The sequence below is a fragment of the Dipodomys merriami genome, unplaced genomic scaffold (assembly GCF_024711535.1).
Source record: "Dipodomys merriami isolate MVZ:Mamm:240054 unplaced genomic scaffold, mDipMer1.0.p SCAF_323, whole genome shotgun sequence".
NCBI classification, from domain to species: Eukaryota; Metazoa; Chordata; class Mammalia; order Rodentia; family Heteromyidae; genus Dipodomys; species Dipodomys merriami.
The window spans coordinates 519,585-542,409 of record NW_027204749.1 but is presented as its reverse complement, the minus strand read 5'-3'; the positions used below and the strand labels follow the sequence as shown (position 1 = coordinate 542,409).

The window sequence follows — 22,825 nt, the reverse complement described above, 5'->3', positions numbered from 1 at the left end:
AACGTTTCATTCATCTCCAAGTTTTGTAATTCTAAAATCACAGATTTCACACCCAGTCTGGGAACTAGGCTGCAGACTGTTTTTCCTTCTCACTGTGAAAGCATCTCTGTGAGGCATGTGTATTCCAAGTTCTCCTATTGTGATTCCAGTCCTGGATGCGGTGATGGCAACAATTGCAGTCTGGATCCTCTCCCTGAAGCAGAGCTAGCGCAGAGCAGGAGCTCAGCAGCCAGGCCCCTGCTCTCTCTGTTTGTGCTTAACTCCTCCTGAAGTTTCTGCCACGGTGTCTCTCAGAGCACAGCCAAGTCTGACACTAGGACTGTGGCTTTCTTCTTTCTTTGTCATGCATGGCCTCAAATCCTTTGTGGCTTCCTATCTCATTGGCCTTGGAGACTTTAATAAGGAGCTGTGGACCTTCTTCAGTGTATTGGACATACCGGAATAGGGTGGGGTTTGGTTTCATAGGAGCAGTTCACAGTCAGGGAAGCCCCTTCTAACACGGCCACTTGGCCTTGTGTCTGGGTCACTGAGTCTCCATTGCTTCCTCCTGAAAACAAAATATGAGAATTCAGCAAGAGTTATCTTAGTCTGCTTGGTCATGACCCTCCTGTTTCTTAGAGAAACCATGGTTAAAGATTCTGTCAGCATCACCAACAGAAGAATTATTTTTGTGCCATATCACTCCCCAAACAACAAGAGCAGTGCAATCACTGGTCCTGGGGAGCAGCTCATTTTCAGAGCCTCTGCAGTCAGTGAATCTTGACTTCTTGTAAGGAAAGGTGAAAGCATAGGGAAAGATGAATGTGAGCTGAGGATGACAGCAGGAGTGGGTGTGTGTTTGAAAGATGCGCCCCCTTGTGGACAAGATCCCAAACTCAGAGGACTGTTAACCTCTCAAAGGCCAGTGCTCTAACTCCATTCTGGCTCTCCCCCTCCTCTCTCCCTGATATACTTGTAGCTTTCTGGTGATTCTCTTTAATTCTGTTTTCTATTGTTGTATTTTGAGCCATTACGTTGTCTTATTTAGAAACACTACTCCAAACACTTCTAAGAATTTAACTTTACTGCTTGACTTTAGTTTTTGCTCACCCAGTGAGTCATTGAAATATTAGAAAAACAGGTTTTAGGCTAGAATTGTAAAAATATCAACAAGTCTAGTCACTAGCTCAGTTTGGATAGCAGAGACAAATTAAATTATGCTATTCCCACACCTGGAACAATATCAGAAATCTGTCAGGTAATTAAAAAATACTTCTCAATGCAAATTAAATGAATAAATGGGTAGTTTAATGCTAGCACTTGGGAAGCTAAGGCATGATGTGCATAAGTTCTAGGTTAGCATGGGCTACATAGCACCTTTTAAGCCAGCCTACGTTACATAGACAGAGACCCTGTCCAACAAAAATATATTAGTGAGAAATTTCAATAGCTTACTTTCACCAATAGATAGGTCAGTCAAGGGAAAAATCAACCAAGAAAACTCAGAACTAAACAAAAACACAGATAAAATGGACGTAAAGAATATCAATAAAGTATTTCATACAGCAGCTGAAATATACACATGCTTTTCTGAAGTCCATTGAGCAGTCTTTAAAATAGATAATATTTTATGTCATAAAAAAATCTTAGTAAATGCAGAAACATTTAAAAAATCCCCTGCATTCTATTATATGACAATTAAAGAACTAAGCTTAGTAAAAAGATACTACAAATATTTAAACACTTGAAGATTGAGTAACACATTTTGAATGACAAGTGGATCAATAAAGAAATAAAAGAAAAAATCCAAATGATTCTGGAATCAAATGAAAATAAAAAACACAAAGTACCAGAATCTCTGAGAAACAGCAAAGGACATGATATCAGTTGTAGTTAAAAGTGCCTAGACTCTCTACCAAAAAAAATCCACATAAAATTTCCAAATACATGGACTAACATGTACACCAAACTTCTAGAAAAACAAAAGCAAATGAAATCCTGAATTATTGTACAGGAATAAAAAAGTTTAAGGAAGAAATTAATAAAATTATGATTTAAAATTATGCACAAGCCAGGTGCTTTTGGCTCACACCTGTAATCCTAACTACTCAGGAAGCTGCGATCTGAGGACCTCGGTTCAAAGCCATCCCAGGCAGGAAAGTCCATGAAACTCTTTTATCTTCAATTAACCACGGGAAAACTAGAAGTGGTGCTGTGGCTCTATCTGGTAAACCACTAGCTTTGAACAAAAGAGCACAGAGCCAGTGCTCAGGCTATGAGTTCAAGCAATAAAATAATAACAATAATAAAATAAATAAATATCACAACAAACACCAAAGAAATGCAAAAGATCATGTTGGAAAACTGAAAATTCATGTTATATAAACTGGAAACTCCAAAAAGAATTAACAAATTTCTAAATATAATTTATTTGTCAAAATTCAATCAGTAGGATGTAAGTCACTTAAACAGATATGACATAAAGAATGCAATGAAGAAATGTAATAAAGAATATACAAACAAAGGTCCAGGACTGTATCAGACCTTCTAAGAATTAATCCCAATAGGCATCAAACTCTTCAATAAAATGGGAAAGAAAAGGACACTACTAACCTAATTTATGAAGCCAGTATTGCAGTTTTCTCAATCTACACAGAGACCCAAACAAAAAAGAGAGAATTATAGATCAATCTGATGAACATTTCTGGAAAATGCTCACTAAAATACAGAATTCAGCAATACATTAAAAAGATCATACACCATGAACAATTTGGAATCTAAGGAAATAGAAGGAATATAAGGAATTATAAGGAATATAAAGAATATAAGGTATCAAATACAGTGAATACAGGGGTTAGGTGCCCTGCATCTTATATATACACTTCTCTAATTTGGGGAGGGGAAGGGAAAAAAACAAAATGCTTAAATAGGGATACAGGTTGACCCATTGTAACAATGAGATGTACAAGACACTATGTTGAAAAATGAACTTTACAATTTAGGCGGGGGGGGGCATGTAGTTGTGCAGGTGGGAGGGAAGGGATGGTAGGGGAAAAACAAAGGAGGAGGCAACGATACTTGATAAGAAATGTACTCATTACCTTGCTCATATAACTGTAACCCCTCTGTACAGTATTTTTACAATAAAAATTATTAAAATAAAAAAGAATATAAGACAATATAAGGAAAGCTCAGCATACATAAATCAATAAATGTAACATATCACATAAGTACTATCACAAACAAAAATCACAAGATCATTTCAACTGACACATAAAAAGCCCTTAACAAAACTCAACATTTATTTATGCTAAAAGCTATGAAAAAAACCAGAATTCACTGAAGTCTATATATGAGAAATCTATAACTAACATCATTATCTTTGTACAATTAGCATATACTAATAAAAATAAGTAAAGTTGGGCACTGGTGGCTCATGCTTATAATCTTAGCTACTCAGAAGGCTCACATATGAGGATTGTGGTTTGAAACCAGCTCAGAAAGGAAAGATGTGGGGGCTGGGAAGGTGGCTCAGTGGTAGAGCGCTTGCCTCGCATGCATGAGGCTCTGGGTTTGATTCCTCAGCACCACATAAGCAGATAAAAGCTGGAAATGGCACTGTGGCTCAAGTGGTAGAGCGTTAGCCTTGAACTGAAGAGCTGAGGGACAGTGCTCAGGCCCAGAGTTCAGGCCCCACGACTAGATCAAAAAAAAAGAAAGAAAGAAAGAAAGAAAGAAAGAAAGAAAGAAAGAAAGAAAGAAAGAAAGAAAGAAAGAAAGAAAGAAAGAAAGAAAGAAAGAAAGAAAGAAAGAGAAGAAAGAAAGAAAGGAAAGTCTGTGAGACTCTTATCTCCAATTAACCACAGAAATCAGAGGTGGTGCTGTGGCTCAAAGTGGTAGAGTGATAGTTTTGTGTGAAAAAGCTCATGAAGAATGCAAGCCCCACAACCAATGGGGGGAAAAGCAAAAGTAGATAAATACAGTAAATAAATATTTTTATTTTGATTTACATAGTGAACGGTCTGGTTGAAGAAATGGCACAGCTTTAAAAGTCAAGTTCCTTGTTAAAAATATCATAATATCTGACTTTATTTAAAAGAACCATAATAGCAAAAATATCATAGTGTTGGCACAAACACAGACACATTGGCCAATGGAACAGAATAGAGAACCTAGAACTGGGACATGAGTGTTGGTGGGAGTTGTGGCAGAGCTTTGAGTGGAATGTGGAAGAACTTCCAAGTCTGTGAGACTCTTATCTCCAATAAACCACTCAGAAAACTGGGATTGGCAAAATGGCTCAAGTGGTAGAGCACTAGCCTTGAGCTGAAGAGCTGAGGGACAGTGCTCAGGCCCAGAGTTCAGGCCCCACGACCGACCAAAAAAAAAAGAAGTTAAAAACCTGGAAAAGGAAATGAAAGCAGAATTCAGCAAGTGGAAAAACCAGAATCAACTCCAAATGGATCAAAGACCTCAAAATAAAAGCAGACACCATGAAAACATTACAGGAAGGAATAAGAGAAACTCTAGTGCTTCTTGGCACAGGCCAAAATTTTCTTAATAGAGACCCAGAAGCACAACAAATCAAAGAAAGGTTGGACAAATGGTATTTCATGAAACTGCAGAGTTTCTGCAAAGCAAAAGACATAGCTAGCAAGATCAACAGAAAGCCCACGGACTAGGAGAAGATATTCACTAGCCATACAACGGGTCTCATATCTAAAATATACTTAGAACTCAAAAAACTAACCAACAACAAATCCTCAAACAAACAAATGCCCCATTAACAAATGGGCTAAAGACCTAAAGAGAGACTTCTCTGAAGTGGAAATCAGAATGCCAATAGACACATAAAGAAATGCTCAACCTCTCTAGCCATAAAAGAAATGCAACTCAAGACAATGCTGAGATTCCACCTCACCCCAACTAGAATGGCTATAATCAAGAAATCTAATAAGAACAGATGCTGGAGGGAATGTGGCCAAAAGGGAACCCTACTGCTGTTGGTGGGAGTGTAAACTTATTCAACCACTCTGGAAAGCAGTATGGAGGTTCCTCAAAAAACTCCACATAAAGCTCCCCTATGACCCAGCAATCCTCCTTTTGGGGATTTGCCCAAAGGATCACAAACAAGGTCATACCAAAGCTACCAACACAACCATGTTTATCACAGTATTATTTACCATAGCTAAGATATCGAGCCAACCCAGATGCCCCTCAGTAGATGAATGAATCAAGAAAATGTGGTATATATATCATGGAATTCTATGCCTCAGTCAGAAAAAATGGCATTGCCTCTTTGTTAGGAAATGGAAAGACTTGGAAAAAAATCATATTAAGTGAAGTAAGCCAGGCCCAAAGAAACATAGGTCCCATGGTTTCCCTTGTTTGCAGTGACTAGTACATGTCTAAGACAAGCAGAGTAGGTCAAAGGCTATGAACATATGACCATATGAGATAATGTTAAGCAAAATGTACCCCAAGACAGGGACACAAGAAGGTTTTTTAAAAATTTTCTTGCTAGTGTTTTAATGTACTTACAATACATTGTGTGAGTCTTTTGTTTCTAGTGTATGTTCTTCCCCCATCAAATTCACTGAATTTGATGCTGGTGCTCTCCACCTTGTATATATATATGTATATATATATATATATATATATATATATATATACATATATATATGTATATATATATACATATATATATGTATATATATATATACATATATATATATACATACACACAATTATATACATAACATAAATATATATTATATATAATAATATGTATATAATATATAATAATATAATATTATATGATATATAACATAATAACACATATAATATAATGTTATATATAATATATAATATATTATATAATAATATAAATATATATTACAAATATATATATATATATATATATTTGTAATTTGGAGAGGGGAAGGGAAATAACAAAATGCTGAAATAAGGATACAGGCTGAACCATTGTGATGATGAGATGTACAGGACACTATATTGAAAATGAACTTTACAATGTCAGGGGTGGGGAGGGCAGGAGGAGTTGGGGAGGTGAGGAGGAAGGTGATGGTAGGGGGAAAATAAAGAAGGAGATAATCCTCACTATGAAATGTATTCATTACCCTACTCATGTAACCGCAACCCCTCTGTACAACATTTTTACAATAATAAAAAAGAAATGAAGACACTTAGAATATAGAAAGACAAATGACCTACCCAACATCTCACACTAAATATCAGGTCAAGTGGCTCTCCTGCAAGACCAGAGTTCTGTCAGCACATGCCATGTGCTGTCCTGAGCCCAGGCCTGTTGGTCCCACCTATGGCTCCTCTCTATGCATCTCCTGCCCTCCATTCCTAGACTCAAGTGGGATGGGCACCAGTACACCATGCTGGAGTCCCATTGGACAGAACCTATTCCCATGCCCTCTGTGTGGCCCCTCTTCATGTCCTTGGACTTGAGAAAAAGCAACAGATGCAATCTTTTCTTTTTACTTATAAAAGCAATTTGGGTACAGAAATGTGGAGAATATACAAATGAACATTAACTTCTCCCCTGATGAGAAGTATGTGCATTTTCTTCCAGTAATAGTCATGCCCTCTTCATTGGTACAGATCTGTAATATGTGTGTATACATATGGATGTATTATTAAATAAGTTTGGGGGTGGAGGCTGGGAAAGTGGATCACCTTAAAATGTGCTCATGTTGAGTGCATTGGTTCAAAAGCTTCTCCTTTTCATTTAATGCATTGGGAGTATTTATATTCCAGAAATATCTTTCGTTTTTGAATACTTGTATGATATGCTACTAAAGTATTTACTTGTGAGATGCTTAGAATTATATATACATATACATACATACTTGTGAGATGCTTAGAATTATATATACATATGCATACATACATATAACATATATAGATATAGATATATAAATATATAGGTATAGAGAAGTTACAGTTCTGGGTCTTCAGTCCTATTCCATTGGTCCTCAGGTCTGTTCTTGTGCCAGTACCAAGCTGTTTTGATTACTGTGGTTTTGTAGTAGAGTTTGAAGCTTGGAATTAATATTCCTCCAGCGCTGTTCTTTCTATTAAGGATTGTTTTGGCTATTTGGGGTCTTTTATTGTTCCATATGAATTTTTGGATTGCTTCTTCTATTTCATTGAAGAATGAGGTTGGAATGTGGATTGGTATTGCATTGAATTTGTAGATAACCTTTGGCAGTATTGCCACTTTCAGGATGTTAATCCTCCCAATCTAGGAGCATGGGAGGTTTTTGACCTTGCTTAGTTCTCCTTTAATTTCCTTTTTTAGGTTTTTTAAGTTTTTGTCATAGAGATCCTTCACCTCTTTTGTTAAATCTTATTTTATTTTTGTGTGGGGCTATTATAAAAGGGGTTGCTTTCTTAATTTCAGCAGCACTCTTCTCATTATTGGCATACAGGAAAGCCATTGATGTCTGAGGGTTAATATTGTACCCTGCTACTTTGCCAAAGTTTCTGGTCAGCTCAAGTAACTTGGGAGTGGAGTCCATGGGGTTCTTTAAATACAAGATCATGTCATCTGCGAAGAGGGAGAGTTTTACTTCATCCGTCCCTATTTGGATCCCCTTTATGTCCACATCTTGTCTTATTGGTCAGAGACACATAGTGGGGCTACCAGTAAGAGCGCCGCCATCTTCCTCCACTACCTCATTCTTCTTATTGAAGAAATTAACTGTTATTGAATCGGTGCAACTAGCAGTTAAATTTCATTATGTGGTAACTGTTATCTAATTGTTACAACCAGCAGTTAACTTATGTTTCCTGGAATATTTTTGCTTTCCTGATAATGATTTTAATTCTTATTTGGCACACATGACTTAGGGAACTCTTCCAAGGCAACCCATCCATTAAATGCATTTGTAAACTTAGTATAGAAATGAATGAAGTAGCAGCCAGAGGGGGGGAGTAAAAACTGCCTTTAATGCAATTCCTGGACTTGTGATCGATTTCAAGATCCATCAACTCCCTTCCTTCAATTTCCACCAATTTCAGATCAACCCATGTCAATCCCAGACAGACTGTGATCAGTACCATGGGGTGCTGGGACTCTTGTCTGCAGATTTCTCTCCTCGAGCCCTCATTAGAAACACATTGAAGCCAGCCCTGGGAAGGAAAGTCTGTGAGACTCTGATCTCCAATAAACCACTCAGAAAACCAGAAGTGTCACTGTTGCTCAAGTGGTAGAGCACTAGCCTAGAGCTGAAGAGCTCAGGGACAGCGCCCTGGCCCTGGGTTCAAGACCCATGACAGACAGAGAAAAAAAAAGTTGTGAAGACGCAAGCCCAGGTCCTGAGGTCAATCTTGTACTGGAATACACTTAAAATATAAAGACTCTTCCATTCTTTCCTTCTTGTGCCTATTATTATTATTATTATTACTATTAGTATTATTAGTATTATTTCTGGTTCTGGGACTTGAAATTCAGATCCTGGGTGAGATCACTGAGTTTTTGTTGTTGTTGTTGTTTTTCAAAGGTAACACTGCACCACCTGAGCCATAGCTCTACTTCTGACTTTTTGCTGTTTGATTGGAGAGGAAGGTTTCATACATTTGTATTCTTTTGTGGGGGGGGGGCTGGGCTGACTAAGTCATAATTCACTCCTTGCTGCCAACCCATGAGAGCCTTTCTGCAAAACCAGGCATGGTATTCAACCCAGGTGTTCAGTGAGTTCTGTGGATGCCATTGAGGAGCCTGTATATCCAGACACGGGAGGCGGAGGCTCAGACCCGGTACATTTAGTGTCTTTGCACATGCAAATCTGGCAGGCACGAATGTGCCTGTGTTTTGTAAAAAACGTTTACTCACTTGACATAGAAGTCCAGGACTATGTCGTCACATGCTCCACTGCAGCTCAGGTGACAGAAAAGACTTCTCAGTTTTCTGCCTTCCACAATCTTCACGTGGTCAGCTGTGATGGCATAGGTGACCCAAGGCCCTGAATGAAGGTTTTTCCTTCCATGCCTCATTCCCCAACGCTAGTGGTGTTCCTGGAGTCTGCTTCAGATCACCTGGAATGGTCCATCTGTGGTCTCTGAGCTACTAGAATCTGCTGTGAAGATTCAAATAAGTCCCTCTGAGAGCAACAGAATGGAATAAAATGGATAAGTATGGCAGGGAGAAGAGCAGACAGAATGCACAGGATCGGAGGAAAAGGGAGAGGAGATGTCTGTGGGGAATGATGACACAGAGTACTGTTTGTACTAGCAAAAGACAATGTTGAATTGCAACCCCTTTGTACACCTGCCTCAGCTACAATGATTCAGCTGACCACCTGTCAGGCTCACACTTGTCATCCATGTGACTCGGGATGGGGAGATCTGAGGATGGTGGGTCAAAGCCAGTGCCTGGCAAGAAAGTCTGTGAGCCTCTTATCTCCAATAATCTGCTCAGAAAAAAAGGGCCAGGAATGGATCTGTGACTCAAATTGGTACAGCACTGGCCTTGAGCACGAAGAGGTTCAGGGACAATACCCACGCCCTGAGTTCAAGCTCCAGGACTGGCAAAAATAAATATAGATAGATAAGACATAGATAGGTAGATAGATGATAGGTACGTAGGTAGGTAGGTAGGTAGGTAGGTAGGTAGGTAGGTAGGTAGGTAGATAGATAGATAGATAGATAGATAGATAGATAGATAGACAGACAGACAGACAGAGAAAATGAAAACAAAAGGTCAACACCAAATTTCAAAAAAAATATCCGAGAGCATTCTGTTTCAACAGATACCATGCCAATCCCAAATCATCTGTCTTCCTGGTCAGTGCTACTTGACCATTTATTGTCCAATGGCGATAAAATGGTATAGTTAAGGGTGATATTTTTAAGATGAGACTCACTGGTTCATAAGCTCTGACAGTCACACACACACACACACACACACACACACACACACACACACACACACACACACACACACACACACACACACACACACACACACACACACTCCTTCCCCCAGATCATGGTATCCATGGTACCTGGTTGGCTCAGAAATCCCTTGGCTTGGCATAAATCAGGCCACAGAGAAGAAAGCAACAGAAACTTCATCCTGTACCAGGTGCTGGTCTTCCTCCCCCTCCTACTGCTGCTACTGCTCCAGAGTAGGTCAGCCCTGGTGGGAATGTGAACCCATTTCTCTTTTCATACTGTTGTGTTGTGGGCAAGATTCAGAAATGAACCAATGGCTTTCCCAGCTGTTGGGGATCCCTTCCCCCAAATATCCTGCTTGGCTTGTGCATGCTGTCTAAGCTTCTACTTCATTAATCAGATTAGAATCAAGAGAAAGTTCAGTTGTACAAAAATGATTTCCTTTGTGCAATTATCCAGCCTAGTGGTTGTGCAGCTAACACCCCCAGTGGTTGCTGTGATTTCTTATTCAATGGTTAGAAATAACGTTGAACTCTGTAGGAAAGCCCAGTCACCCATGATGAACTCCATGTGAAATCAGATCTTCTGTGTGTGTGTTCAGTGGAGAATTAGCTCAAATTAAATGATACATTATGATCTCAGATTTGCTGCCCAAACCCAGCCAGACTTGTTGGGAGGTGATGACCTCGTGAAAACAGGACATATCCGGCTTCCTTCTTTTTTTTTTTAATTTTAATTTTTTTATTGTGAAAATACTGTACAGAGGGGTTACAATTACATGGGCAAGATAATGAGTACATTTCTTATCAAGCATTGTAGCCTCCTCCTTTGTTTCCCCTTCCCATCCCTTCCCATCCTCCCCCTCCCCCCTCCCCCATCCACCCCGCCCCCCCCACCAAAGTTGTAAAGTTCGTTTTCGACATAACGACTTGTGTGCTTCTCATTGTTGCAATGGGTCCACCTGTATCCCTATTAAAACGACTTGTTTTTCCCCTTCCTGGCTTCCTTCTTTAATCCGGGTTCCTGAGTGACTCTTCCAGAAAAAATATATATACTTTTTACTTCCCAGCCAGTCAGGCTGGGAAGATTGCTCAGTGGTAGAGTGCTTGCCTTGCATGCATGAGGTTCGATTCCTCAGCACCACATAAGCAGAAAAAAAAGCCAGAAGTGGCGCTGTGGCTCAAGTGGTAGAGCGCTAGCCTTGAGCTGAAGAGCTGAGGGACAGCGCCCAGGCCCAAAGTTCAGGCCCCACGACCGGACTCCCTCCCCCCCCAAAAAAGCGCCATTGGCTCACACCTGTAATCCTAGCTACTCAAAAGGCTGAGATTTGAGGATCAAAGTTCAAAGCCAGCCCAGGCAAGAAAGACTGTGAAACTCTTATCTCCAATAAATCACAAGAAAACTGGAACTGGTGCTGTAGCTGAAGTGGTAGAGCACTAGCCTTGAGCTGAAGAGCTGAGGGACAGCGCTCAGGACCAGAGTTCAAGCCCCACAACCAACAAGAAAAAATCTCCAAAACACACAAAGGCACCCTCCCCCCACATACCATTTGTTGCTCCATTTTTTTTTTATAACTTTTTGATCATGGTTTAAACTTCACTATTTGTCATCCTTGAAGTTTACATTTCTCCAGGAAATCTGATTTCTCAGAACTGCATGGGAAGAGAAGAAATCTGACCTGCTCATCTCAGCCCAAAAATTTTTCTTGAAAAAAAAAAAAAAACAAAAGAAGCAAACAACTTTTTTCCTTTGTTATTTATTTATAGTTTTAATTTCTCTTAACTTCTACTCTTGATTGAAGAAAGTATTATTAAAAGATTTTTTTTCTTTTGGCTCCTGCTTGTAGATAGAAACTAATGTATGGTGAACATATTAATTCCAAGTCAACGGAGGGCAAACAACCAGGATATCCATCCAAGGACTCATCCATTTGACAGTTGACCTTTTCAAACTCTTGGCTCCACATGGTGTCCTGAGGGCACTTCTTCACGCTGAGGAGCAAGCAACACTTCTCTCTCCTTTCCTTCCCCTACCTGTTGGTCTCCTGAAATGATTTCCCTAGGTTTTGAATGTTGCTTACATCTTATTCTGCCTGACTATCAAACCATCACCTGAAAAGCTTGAAAATGGAAAGTTTCCATGGTGGGCGATGTATCTGTGAGCACACTCTATCAACCGTCTCATATTTGATACCAGCGGTGAGCAGACGTGCAACCCCCAGTGGACATGAGTTTCACTCTATTGTCATTTTATCCTGTCTTCCTAGGGCATTGGATGGATATTCTTGGGCCAGGAAGGAGGCTTAGTGGTAGAGGGCTCACCTAGCATGCATGAAGCCCTGAGTTCAATTCCTCAGTATATCACATGGACAGAAAAAAAGCTAGAAGTGGAGCTGTGGCTCAAGTGGTAGAGTGCTCATTCTTGAGCAAAAAGAAGCTCTGGGAACAGTGCCTAGTCCCTGAGTTCAAGCCCCAGGACTAACAAAATAGAGAGAGAGGTGATTCCTTAAAATATTATACAAGAGTAAACACCTTTGCTTATGACCCAGCCATCCCATTCCTGGGCATTTATCTAAATGACCACAAACCAGGCCATGCCAAAGCTACCAGCACAACCATGTTCACTGTCATTTATCATAGCAAAGATGTAGCATTAACCCAGATGCCCCTCAGTAGATGCATGGATCAAGAAAATTGTGGTATGGAGACACAAGAGGATGCTATCTATCCATCAGAAAGAATGATGCTATCTCATTAATAACAACATGGAAAGACTTGGAGAAAATTGAGCCAGAGCTGAAGAAACACAGGCCGCATGGTTTCCCTCATATGCAATCATTAGAGTGTGACTAAAAATCTACCAGTAAACCCAATGGATAGTAAAAGACTGGGAAAGAATTACCATTGGACATGATGAATTAAAAAGGACACACACTAAACAGTTAGCCAGTGAGCCCAAAGGAGATTCTTAGGAGTAGGATCACAAGGATTCAGTAGCTATGAGAAGATAAAATGATGCTTATTGAAATGAACTCCCAGTAATGGAAACAAGAGGTTGTTATTTGTTTTCACTTTTGTTGTTTTTGTTGGTTGTGGGTCTTGAACTCAGGGCATAGGCCACTGCTCCCTGAACTTCTTTGAACTTCAGGCTGGGCGCTCGACCACTTGAGCCACAGTGCCACTTCTGGCTTTTTTTGAGTAGCTTATTTCAAGAAATTCAATGTCAAAAGTGGGGACAGGGCAGTAGACCCTCACCATGTTAGTGACCTGTTTCTGGAAAGGACCAGAAGCTGATGAAAATGTGTGCACTGTGTTGGTAGCCAAGTTTTCTGAAAAGTTCAGAGAGCAAATGAACGGATTTTCTTTATTTAATCTGTCCAAACAAAAAAAATCCTTGGGTCAATATGAGAGTTATGTTTGCTCAGTTGACTTGGGATGAGGATGTTTGCCAGTGTTGTGTGTGCACATCCACAAAGAGGAAGGGAGAACCGTCTTACAGAGCACTGACCTCAGAAAATCATTCGCCATAGCTAAGATAGGAAACCAACCCAGAAGCCCCTCTGTGGATGAATGGATCAAGAAAATGGGGTCTATGTATCCATTCGTCCTTGGGTCCATCTGTCCATCCATCCGTCTGACTGTCTGTCTATCTATCATCTATCTAATCTATCTATCTATCTATCTATCTATCTATCTATCTATCTATCTATCTATCTATCTATCTATCTATCTACCTCTATCTGTCTGGCCGTCGATCTATCTATCATCTATTTATCTATGCATCCATCTACCCATCTATCAGTCTGTCTATCTATCTATCTATGCATCCATCTATCCATCTGTCCATTCATATATCCTCTCTCTCTCTCCAGCTCATTCGGGTATGGGATGCAAGAAATAATTTCAATTAAAAAAATTTCACAAATTGGCTTGGGGACCTAACATACGACCAATTTTGTAGAATGTGCTGAGAAGAACGTCTGTTCTGAAACTGTTGGGTGAGAGAGATTCTGTAGATGTTGGTTAAATCTAGTTGTCCCCTGTAGCTATTTAGGCCTGAGCTTTCTTTGCTGAGATTTTTGCCTGGATGATCTACCAAGAAGTATATAGAATGGAAACAAATTATATATGTGTGTGTATATATATATATATATATATATATATGTATATATATAAATCATATAGTGTTTATATATAAAATCATATATATTTATATATGTTATTTAAAATTGGTAATTAAAATCTATAGGAAATAGTAAAGAGTAAAGCAATATAATAAACAAATACCTAAGTAATTTTTAAAAAATCATGGAAGTCTCTGGAACTTTTATAGAAAACTAAAATCTATTCTATCTGATCTTAGGATTGCTGCTTCAGCCTATTGTATTCTAAGGTCGTATTCCAACCTTTCATTTTGATGATGTATCTGCTCCTTTTGGCCAGATTTGTCTCCTGTCAACAACAGGTGGATGGGTTTTCATTTAGATCCAAGTACCCAGTCTGTATCTTTTAATCAGAGAATTAAGTTTGTTAACACTGGATCTGCTCTTTCTTCCTGCTCTGAGGCCCTGTCTTCTACTCCATCAGTTTGGCCACAGAGACCTTCCACCTTATTATTTCATTCTGTCTTTTCTGTCTGGTCATTTTCTGAGGGCTGCTACCTCTTCTTTCAAAACCTTAGTTTGAGGATTTCCAAAGATCTCTTTACATCATGAATACAATGCTTCTTGATCCCTTTGAACTCAGACCCTAGGTGCTGTCCCTGACCTTTTTCCACTCAAGGCTGGTGCTCTACCACTTTGAGCCATATATATATGGTGCCACTTCCAGTTTTCTGGTGGTTCATCATTGGAAATCAGAGTCTTACGGCTTTTCCCCCAGGCTGGCTTGGACCACAATCCACAGATCTCAGAACAGAGAGCTGAGTTGAGCCGGTTAGACTTTTTTTTCTTCTCCAATGTAGTTCTGAAAATCAGAGGGCTCCTACTATTCTTCTTGCTTTCCTTCTTGATTTCTTCTTGATTTCAAGAAGTTATAAAAAATGGAACAACAAATGGGGTGTCTGTGTATTTTTATGATCATAAAGGTATTTTTTCTGGAAGAGTCAGTCAGGAACTGAGATTAAACAAAGAAACCGGGTATGCCCTGTTTTCATGATGTCATCACGCCCCAAGAAGTCTGGCTGGGTTTGGGCAGCAAATGTGAAATCAGAATGGATCATCTATGTCTTATGTCAATTTTGAGCTAATTCTCCACTAAACACATACACAGAAGTCCTGATTTTACATGGATTTTACCATAGTTGACTGGGCTTTCTGAGTTCAACCTTATTTCATTTCATGCACAAAAAAGTCAATACTTTTAAACACATTTCATTTTCAGACTATAACCTACTCAAAGTTAATAGAGGAAAATAAAAGGATAGTCCCCCTCTCAAAAATAAACTTTAAAGCACAAGGGTCACCTGGAACTGAATGATTCTCAAGAAACCATAAATCTACAAATAAAATTAAAGAAACATACTAGACAAAAGGTCAGACAAAAGTGTATCTGTGGGATAGTTGGCTTTTCTGGTTGTTATCATAGGATTCGTGTTAGTGTCTGTTACTCGGAAAATGTAAGCTCACAGAAGGGATGGGTTAAGAAATATGGATGACAGTGTTAGACACCTTGTATTCATATACTGTTTGTAGAATGGGAACTTCTTTGTACAACCATTTAAAGACAATTAAAACAAATGTATGCTCACATCTCCATACAAACACGCCTTGGAACTGTCTCACCCTCACCCAACCAATGTCACCCCTTCCAGAATTCTTCCCCTATCACTACCACCCCCTCCATTTACAATCTTGATCAATGTCATGCTTTCCAACTGATCTTCTTATCAATACATTTCATTTTCCTTTATTGGGTGTTTCATGTTATTTCTGGAGTTACATGAGATTAAACCACAAATATGTAGGGTGGTTTTCTGGCACTTGAAGCATAGGACCAGTGTTCATTTACTTATATATCAAGATAGGTAGATAGATATGCAGGTAGATACAAGACAGATGTAGAGAGAATATGGATAGGTAGATGGATAGACAGGCTGGATGATAGATAAAAATAAATGATAGAAAGAAAGAAAGAAAGAAAGAAAGAAAGAAAGAAAGAAAGAAAGAAAGAAAGAAAGAAAGAAAGAAAGAAAGAAAGATAGGCCGGCAGGCAGGCTGTCAGGTAGATAGACAGAAGGATAATAGATAGATAGAGAGATAGGTAGATAGATAGATAGATAGATAGATAGATAGATAGATAGATAGATAGATAGATAGATAGACAGATAGATAAATACATACATACATACATATATACATACATACATACATACATACATACATATACATACACATACACAGACACACAGTTAAAATCATGGCTGGCTTGCACTCACTCTCAGGATCATGTGTCCTCTGTCCCTGTGTCCACTGGGGTCACAAATACCACTCTGACAGTGAGGGATTTCCCACTCGTGTTGACCAGGTCTGAGGCTCCGCCATGAAGTGCGTGTTGAGTTGGATGCATTGTCTTCTTTCCTGACAACTTTACAGGTATGGTGGAAATGGGGAGCATGCAGGATGCCAGTCTCTCCACAGGGTCAGCATCTCCTCCACCAAAATACAGTCGCCTGGTCGCTCAGATCTGTGTTTCCCCCTGTAGGTGAAGCCATGGGTGCTTCTCCCTAGATTTCTTTCTTCATCCCTTCTTCTTCTGATCTTGATACTTCTCAGAATGACTTAATAAACTGATTGCACATGCATTCATTTCTGTCTTGGGAAAATCTGTGCTCCTGGGGCCATGACTAGCATCCCAGATGCCCTCGGTACACGAGTGGATCCAAAACATGCACTACTAGCACCCAATGGATGGGCAGAATTCACACAGATCCACACCCCACCAAGAAATGAACTTGAGGATCGCATGGAAATGGACCAACTGAGGTTCCTGAGACTGATTCCTTCCAGAAAACTCTTTCTTTTCCTAACCATTCCTGAAAAGTAAAATTAGATTACACCTGGAGGCTAAGACTGAGACTGAGAAAAAAAAATCACTATTAATTGAACAGTGATAAAACAAAATGGTTTCCATCCCTAAGGAATCCAGTATTTTCTGACATTTTTCCTGTTCTGAACTTGGGGTTTACTCATTTGAAGAGATTCTGTGTCTTCACCTTTAGATGTCATAAGCCTTTCTTTTGGGTTAGTTTTCATGATGTCATAGTATTTGGAATTTTCCAGATTTATGTACTGTAGATTCCCCTTCCCCAGTCAATGGTGGGGGGTGGGTGTATGGGGTGGATTCTTATTTTGTTGGATTAAACATTTCCAAACACCACCCTATCTTTCCACGCAGCAGGAGCTGAGACCAAGGCTGGCTGGAGATTTCACTCTACTCTACCCTTTGACTGGGTGACTGTTCTCAAGTTGCTGAAGACTGTGTTCATGAGGCTAGGTATTGGTGGCTCCTGGTTATTATCTCAGTGACTCAGGAGGAAGGGATCTGATGATCACATTGTGAATTAGCCTCTCTCCAAAAAATCATCATCTTTCCTTATCGAACAAATAAACCTAAGATGAGAAGTGAAGGTCACGGGGTAGAGCTTCAAATTGGATTGGAAAATCTGAGTCACTCCAGCCGTCTCATTATCAACATCTCCATTCCATCCCTCACTTCCCAACTTTTGTTTGGCCAGTCCTGGACCTTGAACTCAGGGCCTGGACTCTGTCCCTGAGTCTCTTTTTGCTCCAGGCTAGCACTCTACCAGTTAAAACAGAGCATCACTTCTGACTTTTCTGAGTAGTTGATTGTAATTCATCTCTAAAGGAGAAGGAATTACTATTCTTTGACTTTGATCTGAAGACTCCACTCTGCCTTTTGCCCATCACATCACTGTTAGGCTCTTGGTCAGAAAATTATGTGCAAAGCTCATCTGTGCATGCTGTCAAAAGCACACATCCACTCCGCCAGCACCTCCACATCTGTCCATAAAGTCCATAGGTATTGACTACTGACTCTCCCACCTGGGGTTCACTGTGATCTTCATCCCATGGTTAGAAAGTTAATATCCCCAGGGGTATTTTCCTTCAACTGTCACTTGAGGAATGTGGTCAGTCCATAGGAGTGTCTGATCAAGAATGTTCTAAGAGACATCTAGAGAAGTCACTGTTTCTCTAATGGACAGAGAAAGACATTGAGTTAATACTTTCCTTTTACTTAGAACATGTCCTGGGACTTGGACTCAGGGCTGGGCTGCTGTGTCTTAGATGTTATTTTTCTCCCTGATAACACCCTACTGCTTGAGCCACATCTGTACCTGTGTCCTTTGGGTAGTCAGCTGGAGGAAAGAGACTCCAGGACTTTCACATGGGCTGAGCTGGCCTGGAACCTTCCATCTGATTATGATGCCATCTGTCCCCAGGACTTCACTTTTCCCACCTGAGAGTTAAACGAACCCTAGTATCAAGGAAGAATCACCATTTCATCTTCAACAGGAATGAAGGAGACTCGGTTGCCCTTCCATCAAGTTCTCTAACTCCGAAGTCAGAGAAAATTAACAATTGTGTACATGGAAGTGCTGATCAGGTCACTGTGTTCCCAGTAAACATGACAGTCCTCAGCTCACCATGTTCTTGTTGCTCATCTGCCTGGTGATCTGGAATATTCCCTCCAGACCACCTGTGCCAAGCAGGATATTCGGGGGGTGGAGGGGGGAAGAGTCAACACCACTCGATGGTGAGCACTGATTTGTGCATGGGGGAGACTGACCCACAGGAGAGTCCCATAAAACCTGGAGGAGACGCCACCCTCCCCAACTATGGAGGAGACAGAAAGCCCCACAGCATGAGAGTCCTGCTGCTACCTCTGCTGCTCGCATGGACATGTGCTCAGCAGAATCCTCAACTGCATCAGTATCAGGTAACCTGAATATGGTGATTGGAGAAGTAGTGTGTGTAGGGAAATTTTCTGTCTGAGTATCAGTGTGTCTGTCTCACATTTGCTTTTGTGCATCAATCACACTTTATTAATATGTTGCTCTATATGTCTCTATTCAACAATCAGTTCTTATATTTTGAGTTCTTACATTTTCATTGGACAGTAAATATAGAACATATATATATATATATTTGTGATACATATTTGTGATTTTTGCAGTGATATTTCATATAGGCTTAGGTATTGAATTTTTATAATTGTGTGTGTGTGTGTGTGTGTGTGTGTGTGTGTGTTACTTTAACAAACAGATTTCCATGGAGGTCTAGAATCTCCTCCTAAAAATACACCTTCCTCCTGAATCTCTCCCTCTTCAAATGTATTAATAAAATGCAGTTAAGAATCAGAGACTCTGAATACTTCCAGTAAATTGTCATCTAAAAGAAGCAGAGCCTGGTAGCTCAGAGTCTGGAGAGGGAACGCTCCAGGTCATCGCAAGCAGGTTACTTGAATCCCTGAGTGTCTGAAGATCTGTCCTCTAACCTGCCCAATGGGGTGTTTCAATAGCACACCTATGCCTTAGCAGCTGATAATGAAGAGCAAATCCTGGAGGATGGAGAACTGAGACTCTATCTACGCAATCTTCTGTGAATTAGATATTGTGATATATTACACCTCCAGCTTTATATCAAGTTAAGTTGTGCCTCTTCCACAATACAGGTCTTGATGCCCTGACTCCTGACTTCTCTTTTTAGTCCAACTATTACTTTATTTATATTACTATGTTTATTTATATTACTATGGAAAAAGACAACCAAGCAATTCTGCGCCATTTCAAAAAAAATTTCCAATCAACACCAATTATGTGGTGACAAGCAACTGGGAATGGTGACATCTTTGGGCCAAGACTGACAAGAAAAAATGGGCTCTGGTGCTACAGTTCATCTCCAACAAGAATATGTCACACTGGCCAGCACAAGCCATACTAACATTGAGCCTTTAGCGCTGGGCACAGATTTGGATCTCTTCTCTGAAGCTAGCAAATCAAGTGAAATAACTGGGTTAAAAAAGTTTTAAAATGAAGCCCAAATAAGTTGTAAAACCATGCTCCTGACATAGTCTCCATCAAAGTTTACATGAAACCCACTTTTCCCACTCTAAGAGCCCCAATTTTTTCCTCACATAGCCTACCATGTAGCTGCAGAGACTCTTCTGCCTCAAGATGTAAACAAAGGGAAAAAATAACAGCATGTGCATCATATTCTCTACACACTTCTGTTGGATGGAAAATACCAAATTAAAAAGAGAGAGAGAGAGAAAGGTTCCATCTTAGATTCTCACAACCTCTTGTTCCGCAGTTCATGAATCCGACTCTGATGCTAAGGTGACAGTGTATGTAAGTAGATTTGTTTTCAGTGAAGGAAACCTGTCAAAAGATGGATTTACCTCTTTTTCTTCGAGACTTATCTGATGGTACATGCTCTTCAAAGTCCTCACTCTCTCAAACTAGGGCACGTTCCAGGATCACACGGCCTTCCTTATAACGCTGGCTGTCTTCAGTGGCAAACTCATAGATCCATCCCAGTTTGCTATTGCAGTTTTTGCAGCTCACATCTCGAGCCATGTGGCAGCCAGTGAGCATGACTGGATCTTGAACTTCACTGTACTGCAGATTAACTACCTTGTTAAAAAGAAATGCTCTACCAGTGGCACCTGTAAACCGAGTGGAGATGAGTTCTGAGCGGTTTGTGAGGATCATACCACAGTTTGCACAAGAAAACAGGTGAGTACCACCAATATGATCAAGGAAAATTCCTCCCATTTTGCTAGCTGAAGTTCTAAAAACCTTGCATTTATGAGACTCACATAATACAAATAAAACATTCAACAGACCCTGGTGCTGGTGGCTCACACCTGTAATCCTAGCTACTCAAGAAGGCTGAGATCTGAGGATCACAGTTAAATCCAGCCCAGAAAAATCTGTGAGACTCTTATCTCCAATTAACCACCAGAAAACTGGAAGTGTGCTGTGGCTCAAGTGGTAGAACGCTTGCCTTGAGCTGAAGAGTTCAGGAACAGTGCCTAGGCCCAGAGTTCAAGCCTCATGACTTAGTGGAATCTCAAGTCCCTTCAGCCACAAATTTCTGAAATGGAGTGAAAGCTTTCACAGATGTCCTTTCTCTGTTAATTCTTAGGAACTTTACTGTGTCCCACAGTAGGAAAAAATAGGTGCTTTGTGGTACTTATCAGTGCTTCTCTTGCTGGCAGAAATATAAGAAATGAAGGGACAGAAATCAGGAAGAACACTTGAAACGTTCCAAAGCATCTCAAACTCTTGGTGCCACCATTCTATGTCTTAAAGTAAGTGCTTTTCTTCCTTCAGATTTTCCATCTGTCAAGGAGACCCAGAGCAGCGGTGAGGTCGGCCCTGCCAATGACTCCTCGCTCCTCAGCTGGGTCGAAGCCCCTAACTTCTCTTTTGCAGCCAAGATTGCAAGGTAGTATTTGCATTTGGTGGGGGAATCTGAGGACCTGTACTTTGTCAGGAATCTACTTTCATAGACTCTGATGTCCCAATCCTCATCGAAGGCTCTGTGGAATCACAAGCCTGGTTTTTCCTAGGAAGTCTGTGGCTTAACCACCATACAGTACATTAACTAATCCACCATAGACAAAAGAACAGGATAGAAAGAGCTTTCCTTGTAAAATGGGAAGGATATGTCATTAGATTTTTTTACCCTTTGGCCTGGTTTTGAGTCTTCACAACCTTTAAGATGGTAGCTATGCGCTAGTTTCTGAGCAATGAGGTTGAAGAACTGAGTTAACATCATAGATCTAATCACCAAGATTCTCCATATGACAAATTCTCAGTATAAGAAATATTATGAACACATTTAAGGAGAACAATATTGAAAAGAAGAAGGTGTGTATGTCTGTTTTGGGGGGGGGTTGTGGGAGTTTTTCTCTGGATGCTGTATGATTTCCATAAAGATCACAGATAAAACACTCACAGTAAGTATTTGCTATCTTCACAAGCTTACATTGAAGAGCTAGAGGTGAGTATGGGTGCTTGAGAAGTAAGAGCAAGAACAAGATGCAGGGGAAAGCCGTACAAATGAGTGTGTGCATGGATACACTCCCAGTGACCTGGAGGAAGGAAGCTGCACGGTGTATTTTAGATCTCATCCCTGGCAGATGGATTTTTTCATTTCCCTCCCTACCAGTGTGGATGAATGGATGATTTTGCAAATTATCTGTCCTAGATAGAAATGAAATTTCTAAAATCACCACTCGCAGGGAAGAGGCAGTGATTCTGAAAAATACTAGAGCTGTGCACAGGAAGGAGTTCCTAAAGCAAGGAGGGAAAAAAACCCAACCAAGTGATAACTGCCCAGGGCAGAAATCTGATACATAAATCAGCAGAGCACCCAAAGAGTGGACACAGGAAATTAATTGTAAGACTGTATGTAATCTGAGGTTCTCAAATTACATCTGAATCATCCAACATTTCATAACTGGTGCAAATGTGTGCAATGATGGTTAAGGATAAAAGAACTACTCTGTTCGTCATTGTTGTTGTTGTTATGTTAAAGGATTGGTTCTGAGTGCCAACATGGTTTTTCCATGCATTAAAAAGAAACATGGTGTTTATAAAATACTTTGGGGTAAAGTCGGATCTCCCTCCACTTCTGTGTCCTAGTGGGTAGACAGATTTTGCAGATGAGGGGTGGTTCTTAGACACATTCTTCCCCCAAGGACTGAGTTCATATGAACAAGATGTTGAACCTTGCAAGGGCTCAGGCCCAGTTCACCTCCCCATAACTCCTTCTGTTTCCCAGCCTTCCATGTTGCTATGGATGACATTCAGGGTCCCTTGGCAGAGTTTCTGCTTTCTTAGTGTGACAGCAATGAGGGGGGCTGGAAAGGGACTGGAAATCTGAACA

General features: G+C 40.2%; 1 protein-coding gene across 1 annotated transcript; it reads right to left on the bottom strand.

Annotated features, from left to right (window-relative positions):
* Positions 1 to 20,378: 20,378 nt before the first annotated feature.
* LOC138841604 (protein yippee-like 5) lies at positions 20,379 to 20,703 on the bottom strand. Its single transcript, XM_070042388.1, has one exon. It carries the CDS (start codon positions 20,701 to 20,703, stop codon positions 20,383 to 20,385), a length of 321 nt encoding a protein of 106 aa, XP_069898489.1. The 3' UTR covers positions 20,379 to 20,382.
* Between the last annotated feature and the right edge of the window lie 2,122 nt (positions 20,704 to 22,825).